At 42.3% G+C, this 18,817-nt stretch overlaps 1 protein-coding gene across 2 annotated transcripts in view; it reads right to left on the bottom strand.

Annotated features, from left to right (window-relative positions):
• Window positions 1–18,817, bottom strand: part of LOC113882302 (glutathione S-transferase A2) — a 38,246-nt gene that overhangs the window by 2,753 nt on the left and 16,676 nt on the right. The window contains exons 1-4 of one of the 2 annotated variants that reach the window (XM_027525493.1): window positions 10,947–11,084; window positions 5,001–5,108; window positions 2,835–2,886; window positions 1,715–1,847 (exon numbers count right to left, since the gene is read on the bottom strand). In XM_027525493.1, the coding sequence (XP_027381294.1) occupies window positions 1,715–1,847; window positions 2,835–2,886; window positions 5,001–5,087 (272 nt within the window). In that variant the 5' untranslated portion in view covers window positions 5,088–5,108; window positions 10,947–11,084. Of the gene's footprint in view, window positions 1–1,714; window positions 1,848–2,834; window positions 2,887–5,000; window positions 5,109–10,946; window positions 11,085–18,817 lie in introns of those variants that run through there. The other variant, XM_027525495.1, reaches the window with a different exon arrangement.

Below are 18,817 nucleotides of genomic sequence, written 5' to 3' on the forward strand. Positions count from 1 at the left end.
CAAAATATCCCCTGTAATAGTGCATTTCTTCATTCTGTTCCCACAGTGCATATTCCACATAATTTTGTTGTTTTTCTTCCAAAGATGACTTCCTACAAGAGTGTTCTTGAGTAAAAAGCTTTGTTGAAATATAACTCACATAGCAGAATGTCACGCTTTTCAAGTGTAAAACTGCGCAAGGGGTAAAGTCTCAGGATTCTGTACCATCATCATTCTCTAATTCTAAAATATTAGTATTTTCATCACTCCCAAAAGAGATTTTTTTTTTCAGGCATTCAACATTCCTTACTCTCTCCAGCTTTGGCAGTCACTAAACTGCTTTTGGTTTTATGACCAGGAGTGTCCTGAATGTGCCAGACAAATGGAATCTTACAATATGCCTTGTTTGTGTCTGGTTTCTTTCTGTAAGAGAATGTTTTCAAGTTCCCTCCATGTTGAAGCATGGATCAGGACTTCATTTCTTTTCGTGGTCACATAATGTTCCATTGTATGGATGTGCCTGCCTGTGTTCATCCATTCACCAGTTAATGGACATTTGTGCTGTTTCTGCTTTTTGAACGTTATGAACAACAGCACTATGAACTTTTGTGTACAAGTTTTAGTGTGGTTGTATTTTTAGTTCTCGAGTATATTCCTAGTAGAGGATTGCTGAGTTGTATGGTAACTCATGTATAATTTTTTGAGTAATTGCCATATTTCATGATTCAATCATATGGTCCCATCACAACACAGAGGAGCCCCCCCTCCAAATATGGCTGCAATGAATAAGTCAGGCTGCTACATGTGAAGTGTTAGTTGTTCAGTTCTGCCTGACTTTGCGACCCCATGGACTGCAGCCCACCAGGCTCCTCTGTCCATGGGATTTTCCAGGCAAGGATACTGGAGTGGGCTGTCATTTCCTTCTCCAGGGGATCTTCCTGACCCAGGGATAGAACCCAGGTCTCCTGCATTGCAGGCATTATTTACTGCCAGAGCTATGAGGGAAGCCCCTGGCTGCTATAGACATACTCAAATGTTCCAGACAACCCTAGCATCTTGGGCTCAATATCTGCTAACCTTTGTCAAGCGACCAATTCATATAAAAGACTGATAAATAAGGTTCCTGGTCATCATTCTTATAATTTCTGGAACTTAAAAATCGTCTCCTCTAGAGACTTCCCTTCTAAGGCTTTATCCTCTAGACACTCAGGTGCTTTGTCCCTTGTCTCTAACTGTTGGTGGGTGTTAAGCTCAAAAGGGCCTGAGCTTCTGGTGTTCCACCGTCCTCCCAGCTTCATAGTCCATCTGTGTTTGGAGACCTCTGTCACCGTTCTATATCCATGGTGCACATCCTTACATAAACATATTAAAATGAATTTATTTAATTTATTTGTGTGACTGTGCCGGGTCTTAGTTGTGGCATGTGGGAACTTTTAATTGCCGCATGTGGAATCCAGCTCCCTGACCAGGGATCGAACCCGAGTCCCCAGCATTGGGAATGCAGAGTCTTAGCCACTGGACCACCAGGGAAGTCCTACGTAAATTCTTGGTTCCACTTCAAGTTTACTCTTCCCGCATCCTCATAGGTCTCTGTAGTACTGGATCTCAGTTACATCATGAAGGTCTGTACTGCTGTTGGTCATGATCTCTGTGAGCACATCCTGCTCACTCAGGGAAGCACCTAAATTGTTCCTATTAATCACAGATGAAAGAACAGAAAAAAAAAATACCGTACAGGGCTCTCTCCTTCATGTCTTTCCCGTAGAGGTTGTATTTGGTGGCAATGTAGTTGAGAATGGCTCTGGTCTGCACCAGCTTCATCCCATCAATTTCAACCATTGGCACTTGCTGGAACATCAAACTCCCATCTTTTGAAAGAAGAAGAGAAGTAGAGTGAGATGTTGGATGAACCATGCTGTTTAATTAAACTGAAATTTTTTATGAATCAAACTTTTTGTGGAAATGGCTGAAGACATAAAAGGAAACAAAAATTTTTACTTGGTAAAATATCAGTAGGAATAGCATTTTGCTTTTAGCTTCCTGGAGTCCTTCTTATCAATTTGCCTCTTACTTTTCAATCTGTCATTTCACTTTTTATTTCCCATCCAGATGATGGTATGTGTCTTTATTTTATGTATTTGACTTGCCTTCATGGATTTTTTAGGAACAATATGGGAGAGGTTCTACTAGCCAGTTGCCAAGTCAAATGAGATATTTCTAAAGTAAGCCTCCTGTGGTTCATGGCGTTAAGGGCAGTTCTAAGAGAGACTCCTACATTCGGTGTTTTGTATGCTCATAAATCCCACCCCCAGACAGTGCCCGGGGCAACCCTCTTTTTCCAACTCCATTGCTGCTGGCCCTTGTGCTTTATCTCCCTCCTCACACACTCACCTGGACTTAGAACTATTTCAACACCAGTTGGTTGGTTGAGTCTGCAATATTGCTACAATATTACTTTTTGAAACCCATTAATGAAAAGGACTCATGGCAATGGCTGGGCTTCTTTCTCTTCTCTTCTCTCTGATGCATGTGTTTTTCCTGACTTTGGGTGGGAGGGCTGTGTGGCATCCTGAACTGGTATGGTCACTCACAGTGCAGAAAGGCAGAGAGAGCACAGAGAGGGCATTCATGGGGCACCGGGGCTGGCTCCTTTAGCAGATACTCGAGTTCCAGCCCAAGTCCTGGGTGAGCTGCAAGACCTCCTAGAGGAGCCCCAACCTTTACCTTTAACCACGTTTCTCCCACTCCCCTGATGCACACTCACGATGCACACACATGGCATTGCTAGTGTTCTAACCTCAACTGAAGACTTTTACTAGATACTCCCATCAGAGGAATTTAGTTCTTGGTCTTACCGTTTCTTAGCTTATCCAGGTCTTCTGGTTGTTCTATAAATTTCTCTTCAAACTGAAAAACAGAAATAGTCAATGAGTCTTTGTTATTTCATTCCATAGCATTCATTGCTGAACTTGAACGTCCCCTGTCTGATGCTATGTAGAAGATAAGATTTCCAAGTTTGGCAGAGGGCAATGATTATGGCTTCTTGGAAATTCAGATTAGAGCCACCAAGATAAATGTGTGGCTTGTAGCACATAACTGCTTATTTTGCGGGTTCAGTTCCCCTCCTCACTGTCTCCATCTCTGTCAATCATTAGATATGCTTTGGGAGGAGGATGTCACTGGAGGGAACAGACAGCAAGTTCTAGTTATGGAGTTTTAATATCTCTGAAAGCCTTTCTCTTCCTATAAGGTCAGGACAGGGTATTGCATGTCCCCCATCATGGAGTATCCATGGGGTCAGTGATCCCCAAGATGTCACCAGGGGCCTCTGCTGTATATTACCTCTTCCCATTCAAGTTTATATTTTAAAAGGGGTCTTGATGGTGAGGGACTTCCCTTGTGGCTCAGACAGTAAAAAATCCAGCTGCAATGCAGGAGACCTGGGTTTAACCCCTGGGTCGGGAAGATCCCCTGGAGAAGGGAATGGCAACCCACTCCAGTATTCTTGCCTGGAGAATCCCATGGACAGAGGAGCCTGGTGGGCTACAGTCCGTGGGATTGCAGAGTCGGATATGACTGACTTTCATGTGTAGATTCTTGATGGTGAAGAGTTTGGGAACTGGGAGTTTCTAACTTGCTAAACAGTTCACTGTGGATCTGCATGAACTCACAGGGTCAGTCTGTGCAGTCTACATCTCCCTCTCAGGCTGGGCTGGACAAGAGGAGGCCTGGATGCTCTCAGCGTCTCAGCACCCTCCTGTGCTGAACTCAGTCCGCCCAGGAACTCTGAACACATTCTTGAACCCCAAGGCTGGACCGCAGTGAAAACCGTTGGTTGTTGATTATTAGAAATTAAACAACCTGGAATGGCACTGTTTGAATTTTTCTGTGTACTTGTTTCTTCACACACTTGAGAATGGATCAAGCATGAAGCAATCAAGAAAGTGTTATCTAAGGCTTAGGTAAACATGTTGTTAGGGAGCTAAGGGAGCACACTAGAGCTTCCCTTTGCAGAACCCCACCTCACCTGAAGCCCTCCTTTACTGCTCCCCGCTAAGGGACCAAATCTCCAGAGTCTGTCCACGACTCCCTCCCCAGGGAACCCTCACAGAGTTGCTGGGTTCCTCTGACCTGGGCTGAGAAGTGCTTTTCTCAGTGACACCTCTAGAGGGCAGCACTCAACAGAGTCCCACAGAAACCTACAAATTTGCTGCGGGGAATATGGAATTGTAACTCTAAAATGTTTGGGTGTCCTTCTAGGTGCTCCCACCCCCCTTTTAATCACCCACACACTTGTCTGCATCCTCACTAGAGTGTAAGCTGCCCAAGGGCAGGGACTGTATCTGTTTCATTTATCCCTGTATCCATTCAGTTCAGGTCAGTCACTGAGTCGTGTCCGACTCTGCGACCCCATTGACTGCAGCACGCTAGGCCTCCCTGTCCATCGCCAGGTCCCGGAGTTTACTCAAACTCATGTCCATTGAGCCGGTATCCGTTAACCAGCTTCAATAATTATCAGTTCTATTATATTACCCAATTGTAAGTCATTTATATGCTTATCCCCCTTCCCCTTGTAAGAATTTGAAACAAATCCCAGATATCACATATTTTCATTTAAATACTTCAGTGTGTATTTCCAAAATATAAAAACTATTAAAAGTAACACAGTACATTATAATACCTAACACATTAACAAAAGTTACTGAATATATCTATTGATATTTAATGTTCACATTTCTAATTGTATAACTGTCATATATAATATTTCACAATTTTAAAAATCAAATTCCAACTTAGGACCACACAATGTGATTAGTTTCTTAAATTTATTCTAATTGTTTATTCTCTTTGACAGGAAGAACATTTAATAATCCATAAGGACAAATCTGTTTATCTCTTAATAGCTGACAAATTTTCTTTAATGAAAAACAGCAGGTCATTTAGAAAGAACAGTCTCCTAGCTCACGTGAGAGAAATAGTTTGATGCTGTCAATTTATATTCAACTGGAGATGAAACCTACCTCCACTCCGGCTGCAGCCAGGAGCCACCGAATGCACTCCATTCTGCCACGTCCATTGAAGTAGTGTAACTTGGGTTTCCCCGCCATGATGGCAGTCTCCTGGTTTCTCTAAACATTGATGAATGAATGAATGAATAAGTGAATGAATGAACAAAGATAAAACCACAGAAGCCAAATGCACTTTATGATATATGGCCAAACAGCATCAACAGTGCTGAGGAAGTGTCGACCTCCTTCACGGCAGAGTTGGAAGAGTCCCTGGAATGCATTCCTTGGTCTGTATTCTAACCTCCTTTAAACCAATCATGGAAAATTGTACCAATCCATTCTCCAGTCTCCACTGGGTAAAATCTGATTGTCTTGGTAGGCTAAGAGGTAAGTCTGTGGTAAGGATGATGGGTGGGTATTAGAGAGGGAAAGGACTAGAGAACTAGTATATATGTATTTTTAATTAATGCATTTATTTGACTGTAATGGGTCTTCTCTGTGCCAGGCAGGATCTTCTTTTCAGTTGCACCATGTGGGATCTTTAGTTGTGGCAAGCAAACTCCTTAGTTGTGGCATGTAGAATCTAGTTCTGTGACCAGGGATTGAACCCAGTCATTGGAGAGCATGAAGTCTTAGCCACTGAATCACCAGGGAAGTCCTGAGCCCTAGTATTTACTGCTGCTGCTGCTAAGTCTCTTCAGTCGTGTCCGACTCTGTGCGACCCCATAGACAGCAGCCCACCAGGCTCCCCTGTCCCTGGGACTCTCCAGGCAAGAACACTGGAGTGGGTTGCCATTTCCTTCTCCAATGCATGAAAGTAAAAAGTGAAAGTGAAGTCGATCGGTCATGTCCGACTCCTAGCGACCCCATGGACTGCAGCCTACCAGGCCCCTCCGTCCATGGGATTTGCCAGGCAAGAGTACTGGAGTGGGGTGCCACTGCCTTCTCCAGTATTTACTGAAAACCTCCTAATGGTCCTGCTCCAATAACCTCTTTGGATGTTTAATCCTCACAACAATCCCATGAAATAGTTTTTGTGGTTTTTCTAGTTAATAAAACCAAAGCTCAGAGGTTACATGGCATGTTCATAGTCATAATCCAGTTAGTGATGGATGCAGATATCCACACCTAGGATTAAAATGAGGACGAGGCTGGAACCTACACAGATGCAGGCCCTGGGACCCTGGGAGGGAGGGGCCTTGAAGCCAGAGGACTTCAAAGAGAGTGAGGAGGAGGAGGTGGAGACAAAAGCCATGTTCAGCTCCTTGGCTGTTACACTGCATTAGTTCAAAAGCTGAAATTAGGACTCAGATTTGCTTAACTGTTGCTCAAAAATCCTAATTCTTTCTACAGGCTTAGGACGCTAAGTCCTTCCATTTCCTTGCAATTCTAGATTCTACCTCTCTTGGTACATCTTCTATCTAGAACAAGGGATGTTGCTGCATGAACTTTACAATCTAGGATGGAACCAACATTTGTTCAATGTCTGTCACGCAGTGGGCATTGTCACAAATTTATCTTCATTTCATTTAACCCTCCCAAAATCCCTGCTGTGAAGTTTGTCATTGATCTCACTTTGCAGTTGGGAATATTGAAGTTTCTAGGGTAACTTGCCCAAAATAGGTGGTGGACCTGGGATTCAAAGCTACTTCTATATGAATCCAAAGCTTGGTTTCATTTTTCCATATTAGTGTTTTTCCAAATGTGCATGACAATCCTTCAGTGGACTATGAAATCCACCAATTTTTAAAGTAGAAGAAAATAGAAATAGGAAATATCAAAGTGCCTTCTATGTTCAAGAGGTAAGCATCATTCCATGAAATTTTAGTTTTGCTGTGTGTATGGGTAAAGGAAAGCACATGTGCACAGTTATCTGGTCATTGGAATGGTAAGAGATACTTTGGTTGGGTCAACTCAATGAAGTTTAAAAGCCCTTGGTCTACAGCAGCCTGTCTGAAGGGTGGACATAGCAGGGGACAGAGAATGAAACTCAAAGGCTCTGGACAGAACTAGTTCTATTATGACTGTGAAAGGAAACATACAGGACTCATAAAAAGCAGGAATCCCAAAGCCAGGATGTATGGACAAACAGCTGCATTTTCTATGCAAATCCCAATGTTTAGAAAGCACTAAGATTCTCTTGCAAAATTTTGTTGTTATGGAGCTTGGGACAAAAATATACTTCTCTTTACCCAATAATCATCTCCTGAAAAGTATACACGACATGAATTTTAGATACCAAATGTTTTCAATATCCACATTTTAAATGTGAGATCAACGGTCTAACCTTTGGAAAATAAAGGATCCCTTGGAAACCTATTTATCTCATCTGTCAGGAAGTTGGAGATTGTGTACATTGTACTTTTCTTATCATGGGGAACGGAGGAGCTGTGATTCAGCAGAATTCTGAGAAGGTGTCGCTGTGAGGTGGAAGTCGGAGATCCCCCTCACACTAAGCTCCTTCTCACACTAAGCTCCCTTATTCAATGACCAAGGATCACGTTACGAAGGGAAATGAATTTTTAACTTACATAATATTTTATCATATCTTTCTTATAATATCTTTCTTCGTCTTTTGACGGCTGGGGCAAATGTGGTATAAACCTCCTGGTCCCTAGAAAATGAGAACTAGAGAGATTCAGTGACTTGGCATCAGTCACACACGTGTGTTCCTGATTCACACTCAATAACTAGCAAGTGTGTCCACCTCTAGGACAACTCCGGGAAACGGCTTCTAGGATCCTATTATCAGGAGGAGGAAACTCGAGTTCAAAGACCTGAAGCTACTTTCCTAGCTCACTCCTTTTGTGAGCACTAGGGTCCTTTGAAGGCATCTTCTGACTTCTGATCTGGGGCTCCCTCTCAACCAGGTAACACTTATGCCCTCTCTCTGCTGATCTCTGAGACCTTCAATATTAGTTTGTTACCCATTCAGAATCCGTTAGTCAATTAACAATTAAATGGGAGAGAAGGAAACATGAAATTCATGAGTTCCTTTTCTGTTAGCTGATTCCTAGGACAGCAGAGCCTGGTGGGCTGCCGTCTCTGGGGTCGCACAGAATCGGACACGACTGAAGCGACTTAGCAGCAGCAGCAGCCGGGGCTTGATATGAGGAAGCACAAGCTGGAATCAAGATTGCCAGGAGAAATATCAATAATCTCAGATATGCAGATGATACCACGCTTATGGCAGAAAGTGAAAAACTAAAGAGCCTCTTGATGAAAGTGAAAGAGGAGAGTGAAAAAGTTGGCTTAAAACTCAACATTCAGAAAACTAAGATCATGGCATCTGGTCCCATCACTTCATGGCAAATAGATGGGGAAACAATGGAAACAACAAGAGACCTTATTTTGGGGGGCTCCAAAATCACTGCAGATGGTGACTGCAGCCATGAAATTGAAAGATGCTTGCTCCTTGGAAGAAAAGCTATGATCAACCTAGATAGCATATTGAAAACCAGAGACGTTACTTTGCCAACAAATGTCCGTCAAAGCTATGGTTTTTCCAGTAGTCATGTATAGATGTGAGTTGGATCATATTTAAAGCTGAGTGCCGAAGAATTGGTGCTTTTGAACTGTGGTGTTGAAGACTCTTGAGATTCATTTGGACAAATAGAAGATCAAACCAGTCAATCCTAAAGGAAATCAGTCCTGAATATTCATTGGAAGGACTGATGTTGAAGCTGAAACTCCAATATTTTGGCCACCAGATGTGAAGAACTGACTCATTGGAAAAGACCCTCATGCTGGGAAGGATTGAAGGCAGGAGAAGGGGATGACAGAGAATGAGATGGTTGGATGGCATCACTGACTGGATGGATGTGAATTTGAGCAAACTCCAGGAGTTGGTGACAGACAAGGAAGTCTGGCGTGCTGCAGTACATGGGGTCACAAAGAGTTGGACATGACTGAGCGACTGAACTGAACCGAACTGATATGAGGAAAAATGGATAAAAACATACCTTACTTTACCTGAAACCCTAAAAACTTACTATGAGTAAATTGAGCACTATTATAACTATGTTTGACCTTCACAAGGAGGTAGGCTTATATTCCCTGAAAGGAATGTCTGTGTGTGTGAGTGTGTGTGCTTAGTTGCTCAGTCGTGTCCGACTCTTTGTGACCCCATGGACTGCAGCCTGCCAGGCCCCTCTGAGCATGGAATTCTCCAGGTAAGAAAACTGGAGTGGGTTGCCATTCCCTCCTCCAGGGGATCTTCCCAACCCAGGGATCAAACCCATGTATCTTGCATCTCCTGCACTGGCAGATGGATTCTTTACCACTGCGCCACCTGTGAAACCCAAAAGGAGTGTGCCCTGGGATAATCCAGTGTGAACTAAAGGAGCTGTATCTGGGAGCTGGTGGGGAGCAGGGCCCGGATGACAGCGTTTCTTAGCAGAAAGAAGGAAGGCTTAGAGGCTAACTGCTTTCCTTATGAGGTACATACACTCTGGGGGGTTGTTTAATCTCTTTACCTCAGCGTTCTCTTTTAAAATATAGTTATATCTACTAGTGAAGCCTGATGAGAAAATTAAAGTATGAAAAATTCATAATAGGGACCAGGAAATTTCCCTCCTGCTCCCAGTTGCTGGGAGATGGGCAAGTCTCCGAGCACACTGGGCAGTGTGTGTCTATTTACCTCTTGACTCAAAGGTCTTGTAGGCATAAGAACTTATACATAAGTCATTCTGGTTCACTTTTTATTTGGTTTGTGTGAAATATTAGTGATGATCACTGATTAGTTAACTTGGATTGCATGAAGTTTTTGGCAAAGGTTTAGGGAGATACATCTCAGCATATTTCCCTTTTGCAGCCCCAAGATTGTAGCTGGCCCCTGGTGGAAGCATGCACCCTGCCTTGCCTTGCCCCTCAGGCCTGGCCCTGCCCCACTCACTCCCTGTTCTGGACTCCCTGGAATTTTTCCTGCCCTATCCCTCACCCCCTTTGCCACAGCAGGAGCTCAGGTTCTCACTCTCAACACCTGATGGAAAAAGATCCCTTCTCTCCAACCTCTGGTTCCTTACCTGAATATGCAGACCCTTCACAGATCTTTTTTCAACACCTTATTTCTGGTTGATGTCTGCGTATTTCCTCCTCTTAACAAGTTTCCTTCACAGCTTCAAAGGCCTTTGTTTCTCCCCCAATATTAGTACTTACAACAGTGCATTAACTCCTGCATTCTGATTCGAACGCCGCTCAATTGTGTCCAACTTTTTGCGACCCCATGGACAGAAGAGCCTGGCAGGCTACAGTCTACGCAGTCTACGGGATTCTCCAGGCAAGAATACTGGAGTGGGTTGCCATTTCCTTCTCCAGGGGATCTTCCCAACCCAGGAATTGAACCCAAGTCTCCTGTATTGCAAGCAGATTCTTTACCATCTGAACCACTGGAGAAGCCCTGTACCTTGTAGCCAGGTGAATGTTTGTGCTTTTTGAAAGCTAGTTTCTGCTCCCGTATTATTTAGTTTTCCATCCAGACCACTTTTGGAGGTTTGCCAAGAGTTGTTGAAACCCAGAGAGAGAAGGGGACTTGCCAGCTGGCTAATCACAGCACAGAGTTTCTGTTGACATTCAGACTTATTCCTATAATGATATATCTTAATTTTCAGTCTTCACAGCCCACGTAGTATTACAATGTCACAGTTTGCACCCGTTGTGTGTTGACTCTGTCTATGGAGAAACTTACTTCAGCAAAAACATCTACTCTCTGGTTCGCACTGGTCATATTCTCCGATTGTCTAAAAAATTCTTTTTTCTCTTCACATCATGAATTTTTCCCAGATCTGAGTTCTCACACTTAGTGTTTTACATTCTTTATTTTTACACTTCTGTAAAGCTATATTCAACAAAAGTAGACTAAACAACTTGAAATGTCCCTTAAGAAACCACAATATGAGTACAAAACAGTTTTTCTTGTGCTATGGGCACATTATACTGACATATAAAATCAGTACTTACCTTAGGACTGTCTGTCTCCCACTTGGCTCAGCCCCTGAATGCCAGGTCCACATGTGTTTATAAGCTGCTGTTACAGTTGACTAACTCCGCCTCTTTCAAGAGGGCAAGAGCCCAGTTAGGGAGAAAGCTCTCCTACAGTGTTCAGAGCTGCAGATTCCATGCTAGATTTAAAAAACAAAAAAAAATGATGAATCATTCCCTTATCATGATACAACTAGTTAATATGTTCCTTTCAAGGTTGGCAATTAAGATTAAACACAAAATTTCAAGTTGCTGGACCCACTCTGCCAGAAGGTGAAGTTTTGAAGTATGACTTTTTCTTTCCTTCAGCTTTTTTAACCATGAGAAAAAAATTGAAATATAGTTACTTACAATGTTGTGTTAGTTTCAGGTGTACCGCAAAGTGATTTAATTTTATGCATATATATAGTCTTTTCCAGATTCTTTATGCTTATCAGTTATTGCAAAATACTGAGTATAGTTTCCTGTGCTATATAATACATCCTTGTTGCTTGTCTCTTTTACATATAGTAGTGTATATATGTTACTCCCTAATTCCTAGTTTATCTCTCTGCCACCTTTCCCTTTGGTAACCATAAGTTTGTTTTTTAGGTCTGTGGATCTATTTCTGTTTTGTAAATAAGTTCATTTTTTTTTTTTTTTACAATTCACATATAAGAGATATCATATGATATGGTATTTGTCTTTGACTTACTTCACTTAATATGATAATATCTAGGTACATCCATGTTGCTGCAAATGGCATCATTTCTTTCTTTTTTTATGGCTGAATATTATTCTATTATATATATGCAACATCTTCTTCATCCATTCATCTGAAGATGGATATTTAGATTTCTTCCTTGTCTTGGCTACTGTAAATAGTGCTGCAATGAACACGGCACATATCTTTTTGAATTAGAGTTTTCTCTGGCTATATGCCCAGGAGTGGGGTTGCAAGATCATATGGTAAGTCTATTTTTAGTTTTTTAAGGAACCTCCCTACTGTTCTCTATAATGGCTGCACCAATTGACATTCCCACCAACAGTGTAAGAGACTTACTTATTCTCCACATCCTCTCCAGTATTTATTTTTTACAGACTTTTTAATGATGGTCATTCTGACTGGAGTGAGAGGATGCCTCACTGGAGTTTTTATTTGAATTTCTCTAATAGCTAGTGATATTGAGCATCTTTTCATGTGCCTTCTGCCCATCTGTTTGTTAAATTATGTTTCTTTGAAAAAACTTAATGTAAGGTTTTTGTGAATTGGATATAAGGACTAGGGCAGATGATAAACCTCTACTGTGGGGACACCAGGGAGCTGGTATCATTAAAGGGCATGTGCACCTCTGGAATACTTTATTGCATTAGGTTGTGGGTAAACTACAGGACACTCAAATTTAGGCACACAATAAATAATTTTTCAAAAAAGTATTCTCTAAACACTGTATGAAATATATGAAAAAATTACTTATTGTATGTCAGAAATTCACATTTAACAGGTATCCTGTATTTTATTTTCGCTACTAAATCTGAAGGAGGAAACAGACTTAACAGGCTCCATATTGAAAGCAGGACTCCATCTTGGGCCAGACTGTGGACTTTGAGCTATATGCCCAGTATCTATGGAAACAACATACCAACTGGAAAACCAGGTCCCAGGGTGGAAGAGCCCCAGGATTCATACCTAGACTCTCCATCACCTAAAAGAATACCCTAATTAGCTGTGTAACTGAATAAAATCATAAATTCTATTATGCTTATTGGGGTATGACCACAGGCCTATTGATAATTGTCCACTGTTAATTACCTAGGCTTAAGGCATATGAATCCCAGGTTAACTTTGACTGTATCTTTCTTTTCCTTTGTTCAGACTAGTTTCAGGGAATTTGGGGAGGTGGGTTTGGGCACGTACCCTTAGGGAACAAAACGTTTTCACAAAAACTGGTCAGGGTCTTTGGCTAAGAGGAGACTCTGCCTTGGGCCCACCAGTGTAAAAATCTGCACTCCACCATCTGCATTGTCCTGAGTGAGTTTGTTTCCCAGAACGCATGGCTACAACAAATCTGGCAAAGCAAATTTTATACTTTTTCCTCCCTGCCTCACTCAAATCAGCCTCCCTACTTACTCTCTGGACCTTTGCTCATGCTATTTGTTCTGTTCAGAAAAATACCTTAGAACTACCTTGAGCTCCTACTCTACTTCCCCTATAAGGTCTTTTCTTACATTACATTGACACTATATGTTTTAATATTAAATTAGGACTCCCCCTAGAGCCTCCAGAGAAAATGTGGCCCAGTCTGTGCCTTGACTTTGGACTTCCTCCTGTTGACTTTGGAATTCATCCTGTTGTTTAAAGCCCCCAGTTGTAGTAAGCTGACACAGCAACCGCAAGGAACCAACACAGTCCTGCTTACTCCCTTACAGTACAGGATTACTGTGCAGCAAATCCTACACAGCTCATGACTGCATCCATCCCACAATTAGTAAAGGAAGAATTCTTTTTCTCAATATAATTACACTGTTCTATCACACTACAATTTTATAATTTATATAATTTACAATTATAGCTCCTTAATTTCATTGAATGTTCAACATTCTAATTTTCCCCATTGTCTCATAAAGATTTCTTGGTACTTGGTTTCTTTGCAATAGGGCCCAAGCAATGCTGTCATTACAGTGATATGAATACATATGTCTTGAAGACTTGGATGAATGAATAGAGCTGTCAGGCAGATGAGAGTGGGTGGGGACTGTGAGGAATTCCCACAGCCCATGAAGGAGGAAACAGAACAGGCTCTATCTTGAAAGCAGGACTCCATCTTGGGCCAGACTGTGGACATTGAGCTATATGCTAGTTTCAGTATCTATGGAAACAACATACCAACTGGAAAACCAGGCCCCCGGAAGGAAGAGCCCCAGGGCTCTCTGTGGCCTAAAAGAATACCCTAATTATCTGTGTAACCAAATAGAATCATGCATTCTATTATGCTTACTGGGGTTATGACTATAGGCCTACTGATAATTGTCCACTGTTAACCACCTAGGCTTAAGGCATATGATCACTGGTTAATTTTGATTTTATCTTACTTTTTTCTTCATTCAGACTAGTTTCAGGGAACCTTATAAGCATAATAGAATGTATGATTCTATTTGGTTACACAGATAACTAGTGTATTCTTTTAGGCCACGAAGAGTCTAGATACAAACCCTGGGGCTCTTCCATGGTTGGGGTGGGGTCCTGGGTTTCCAGTTGGTATGTCGTTTCCATAGATACTGGCCATATAGCTCAAAGTTCCACAGTCTGGCCCAACATGGAGTCCTGCTTTCAAGACAGAGCCTGTCCTGTCTGTTTCCTCCTTCAAAGTCATATATATTCATTCATATCAAATTCACACATGTCATCTGTGTCATAGAGATCAGATCTGGGGGACCCCATCAAATGGGGGTGGGGTCCCTATGCAGGGCCCCAAAGAGCCTCGTGCAGCAGAGCTGTGATGACCAGACAGCCACAGCAGGGTCCCCGAGCACAGAGCTTGGGTCCCTTGGGTTCTTATTATTACCCCACCTCCCAGAACAGTGGAGAGCCCACAGTAGACAAAATAGTTGTTCAAAAATGGGTAAGAAAAGACATTTTTATTTTAGATGAAAAATGTCTCTCAAAGAAATACAGAAAATGTCTTTCTGCCATGACCCCAGAAAGGTAGCTCTTTCCTGTGAAAACCTAAGACTGTCAGATATAAACTGTTACACTTTTCTCTTTGTTGGGATGTTACAGATGTTATAGGATGATCCTTGGAAAATACTAAGGGAATATATAATATAATATAATATTATATATATATATATAATGTTTCCTGTTCTTATTTATCTTTTAATTCCAAACTGTTGTAGCCACGTGGTCTGGGAAAAAAACTCACTCAGAAGGACGATGCAGATAGTGGAGTGCAGTTTATTACACCCACGGGCCTAAGGCAGAGTCTCCCCTTAGCCAAGGACCCCGACCAGTTTTTGTGAAAACCTTATATACCCTAAGTGTACATGTTCAAACCCATCTCCCCAAATTCTCTGAAACTAGCCTGAACAAAAGAAAAGAAAGATACAATCAAAGTTAACCCTTGATTCATATGCCTTAAACCCGTGATTCGTATGCCTAGGTAGTTCAGTTCAGTTCAGTTCACTTCAGTCGCTCAGTCGTGTCCGACTCTTTGCGACCCCATGAATTGCAGCACACCAGGCCTCCCTGTCCATCACCAACTCCCAGAGTTCACTCAAACTCACGTCCATCGAGTCGGTGATACCATCCAACCATCTCATCCTCTGTCGTCCCCTTCTCCTCCTGCCCCCAATCCCTGCCCCCAATCCCTCCCAGCATCAGAGTCTTTTCCAATGAGTCAACTCTTTGCATGAGGTGGCCAAAGTACTGGAGTTTCAGCTTTAGCATCATTCCTTCCAAAGAACATCCAGAACTGATATCCTTTAGAATGGACTGGTTGGATCTCCTTGCAGTCCAAGGGACAATCAAGAGTCTTCTCCAACACCACAGTTCAAAAGCATCAATTCTTTGGCACTCAGCTTTCTTCACAGTCCAACTCTCACACCCATACATGACTACTGGAAAAACCATAGCCTTGACTAGATGGACCTTTGTTGGCAAAGTAATGTCTCTGCTTTTGAATATGCTATCTAGGTTGGTCATAACTTTCCTTCCAAGGAGTAAGCATCTTTTAATTTCATGGCTGCAGTCACCATCTGCAGTGATTTTGGAGCCCACAAAAATGAAGTCTGACACTGTTTCCCCATCTATTTCCCATGAAGTGATGGAACCAGATGCCATGATCTTCATTTTCTGAATATTGAGCTTTAAGCCAACTTTTTCACTCTCCTCTTTCACTTTCATCAAGAGGCTTTTTAGTTCCTCTTCACTTTCTGCCATAAAGGTGGTGTCATCTGCATATCTGAGGTTATTGGTATTTCTCCCGGCAATCTTGATTCCAGCTTGTGCTTCTTCCAGTCCAGCGTTTCTCATAATGTATTCTGAATATAAGTTAAATAAGCAGGGTGAGAATATACAGCCTTGATGTACTCCTTTTCCTATTTGGAACCAGTCTGTTGTTCCATGTCCAGTTCTAACTCTTGCTTCCTGACCTGCATACAGGTTTCTCAAGAGGCAGGTCAGGTGGTCTGGTATTCCCATCTCTTTCAGAATTTTCCACAGTTTATTGTGATCCACACAGTTAAAAGCTTTGGCATAGTCAATAAAGCAGATGTTTTTCTGGAACTGTCTTGCTTTTTCGATGACCCAGCAGATGTTGGCAATTTGATCTCTGGTTCCTCTGCCTTTTCTAAAACCAGCTTGAACATCAGTGGACAATTATCAATAGGCCTGTGGTCATACCCCAATGAGCATAATAGTATTTATGGTTCTATTTGGTTACACAGATAATTAGTGTATTCTTTTAGGCAATGGAGAGTCTAGATACGAGCCCTGGGGTTCTTCCATTGGGGAGGGGCAGGGGGTCTGGTTTTCCAGTTGGTTTGTCGTTTCCAAAAATACTGGGCATATAGCTCAAAGTCCACAGTCCGGCCCAAGATGGAGTCCTGCTTTCAAGATGGAGCCTGTTCTGTCTGTTTCCTCTTTCATTCCCCCCTCTTGATGCTCTTAACTCATAGTATGAGCATCACTCATAGGGATATATTGCACCCTGGCTCTCCAACCGCCAATCGGGGAGAACGACATCAACCTTTGGATTACAAAGTTCATAATACATTGTAAAATGCAAGGTCCACAGAACAGAACTATCAAGGCAACTATACAATGGTAAATTAATTTTCCGCCAATTACCCTTCACCCAAGAGAGTACCGAAGTCCAGAAAGGAATGTTTTCATTTGATATTGCTTTTACCTGGTTTTTTCATGACATCTAAAGCAGCTGATATATTGTCAGATAAATCAGGAATATATACATAACATTCAACCTTAACTATAGCACAGGTCCCTCCTTGAGCAGCTGTGAGCATGTCCAAAGCCGTTTTAATTTGAATTACTGCTTCTGTTACTTTTATGAAACTGGTGTTTACATAATATGTAATCCTATGACCCAAGTCTATTGACTGTAGGTCTAGCTTACATCAAGAGGGCAGAGAGAGATTTCTGTGTCCCAGAAAAGAGCAGAGTGGTTTAAAGTCTCCTTGGCAGAGCAGTGACAGCCACCAGGGAAGTCTACCCGTCACAGACAGAGGCATAGCCCTACATACACAACAGTTGGAGGTATTTTGGAAGTTGGCATGTCGATGAGGTCAAGCAGCAGGAGTTGATCATGTGGCTTCATCCTGAAGGGGCTTGTCCGGGATCTTCTTTTCCTTCTTCTTAAGGATGGTCTTAGTCTCTCGAGGGTCAGCGGGGTCCCTCTGTGCAGTCCACTCAGTGTTTTCTGGGTCTGCGTGGTATGCTTTCTTCACCCTGGTATGATGGATCCAAGGGGCAATACCTGCAATTTTAACTGCTGTAGGGGTAGTTAGAATAATATAAGGGCCCTTCCACCAAGGGGCTAGCAAATCAAGTTTTCAGTCTTTGACCCATACTTAGTCACCAAGCATAAACTTATGAATCTGTTCCCCAAGGGGGAACAGCACCCTTTCTTGTAAAAACTTAGTTACCCAATTTATTACCTTACCCAGTTCCATCTGCTGTGAAATCCCATCCCCCCTTACCTGAGGCAAATTTGTTGATACCTGTTTTATTATGGGAGGGGGCCTCCCACACACAGTTTCGTATGGAGAATAGCCTTGGGACTGTGGTATCATCCTGAGTCTGAGCAGATCTGTCAGAAACAAGTCCACCCAGGAGCAGTCAGTCTCTACGATCCACTTGGAAAGTCTCTTTAAGTGTCCGGTTGGTTCATTCCACCATCCCAGAACTCTGGGCTATCGGGGTCCAGCCCTGGTTGGATCCAGGGATTCCCTCAGGAGGACAGTGTTGGCAATTAGAATAGCAAAGCAGAGGTTTATTAGATGCTCAGTAATAACTGGTTTACGTGGGAAATCAATAAAGTTCATGACACCAAACTTGCTCTGACCACGGAGGCCGCAGGCACCCTCTCGAATAGTGGAAGGTGCCCCACCTTAGGCACCTTCTCGAGTGGGTCTTAGAAACCCAGGCAAATAAGTGGTCCCAGAGGACCCCCACGCTCCAATTATTTTGGCATGAAGGAAGAACAGAAGAGAAAAGGAGGAAAAGGAAACAAGAAAGAACGACATGGGGAGACCAAACTTCGGTGAGCGAGGCCCATAGCTTTATTTTCAACAGGGGCTTTTATACCCTAAGCTGCATATAGAGGATAATAGAGGGTGTGAAATCATGCAAAGTCAGCAGTCTTCGATCCTTATCAAAACCAGGGTTTCTTTTCTGCAAACTTATCGTATACAAATGGTTTAGGTGATTTACATCATCTTCTGGCCAGAGGCCTGTTAACATTTTATGACTCTGACAAAGGTTTGTCAACCATAAGACTTATTTTCTCTAAGAATAATTATTTTAAAGTTTGGCGCCATCCTCCGAAGGTGTTAGATAAAGTTGCATTCCTATAGGGCAGAAGTGCAGTGGGTTTACAACGAAGGAAAAGTTGTTAACACCAAGGCCACTACTTATTTTTTCTACATACCAACTATATTAATTAATACACTTCCAAGGATACAATACAGGAGATGTGGAAACGTGGCAGCAAGCATTGGCTCAACAATGAAATCTTCTACTAGTTCTATTCTGACAATTTCTAACTCTCTGAGAGGCTCTATACTATTTGAATATCTTAAGCTCCCCGTGCCTCTTGAGGTTGGGAGACTGTAAACAATCGTATGCATAGCTG

The sequence above is a fragment of the Bos indicus x Bos taurus genome, chromosome 23 (assembly GCF_003369695.1).
Source record: "Bos indicus x Bos taurus breed Angus x Brahman F1 hybrid chromosome 23, Bos_hybrid_MaternalHap_v2.0, whole genome shotgun sequence".
NCBI lineage: Eukaryota > Metazoa > Chordata > Mammalia > Artiodactyla > Bovidae > Bos > Bos indicus x Bos taurus.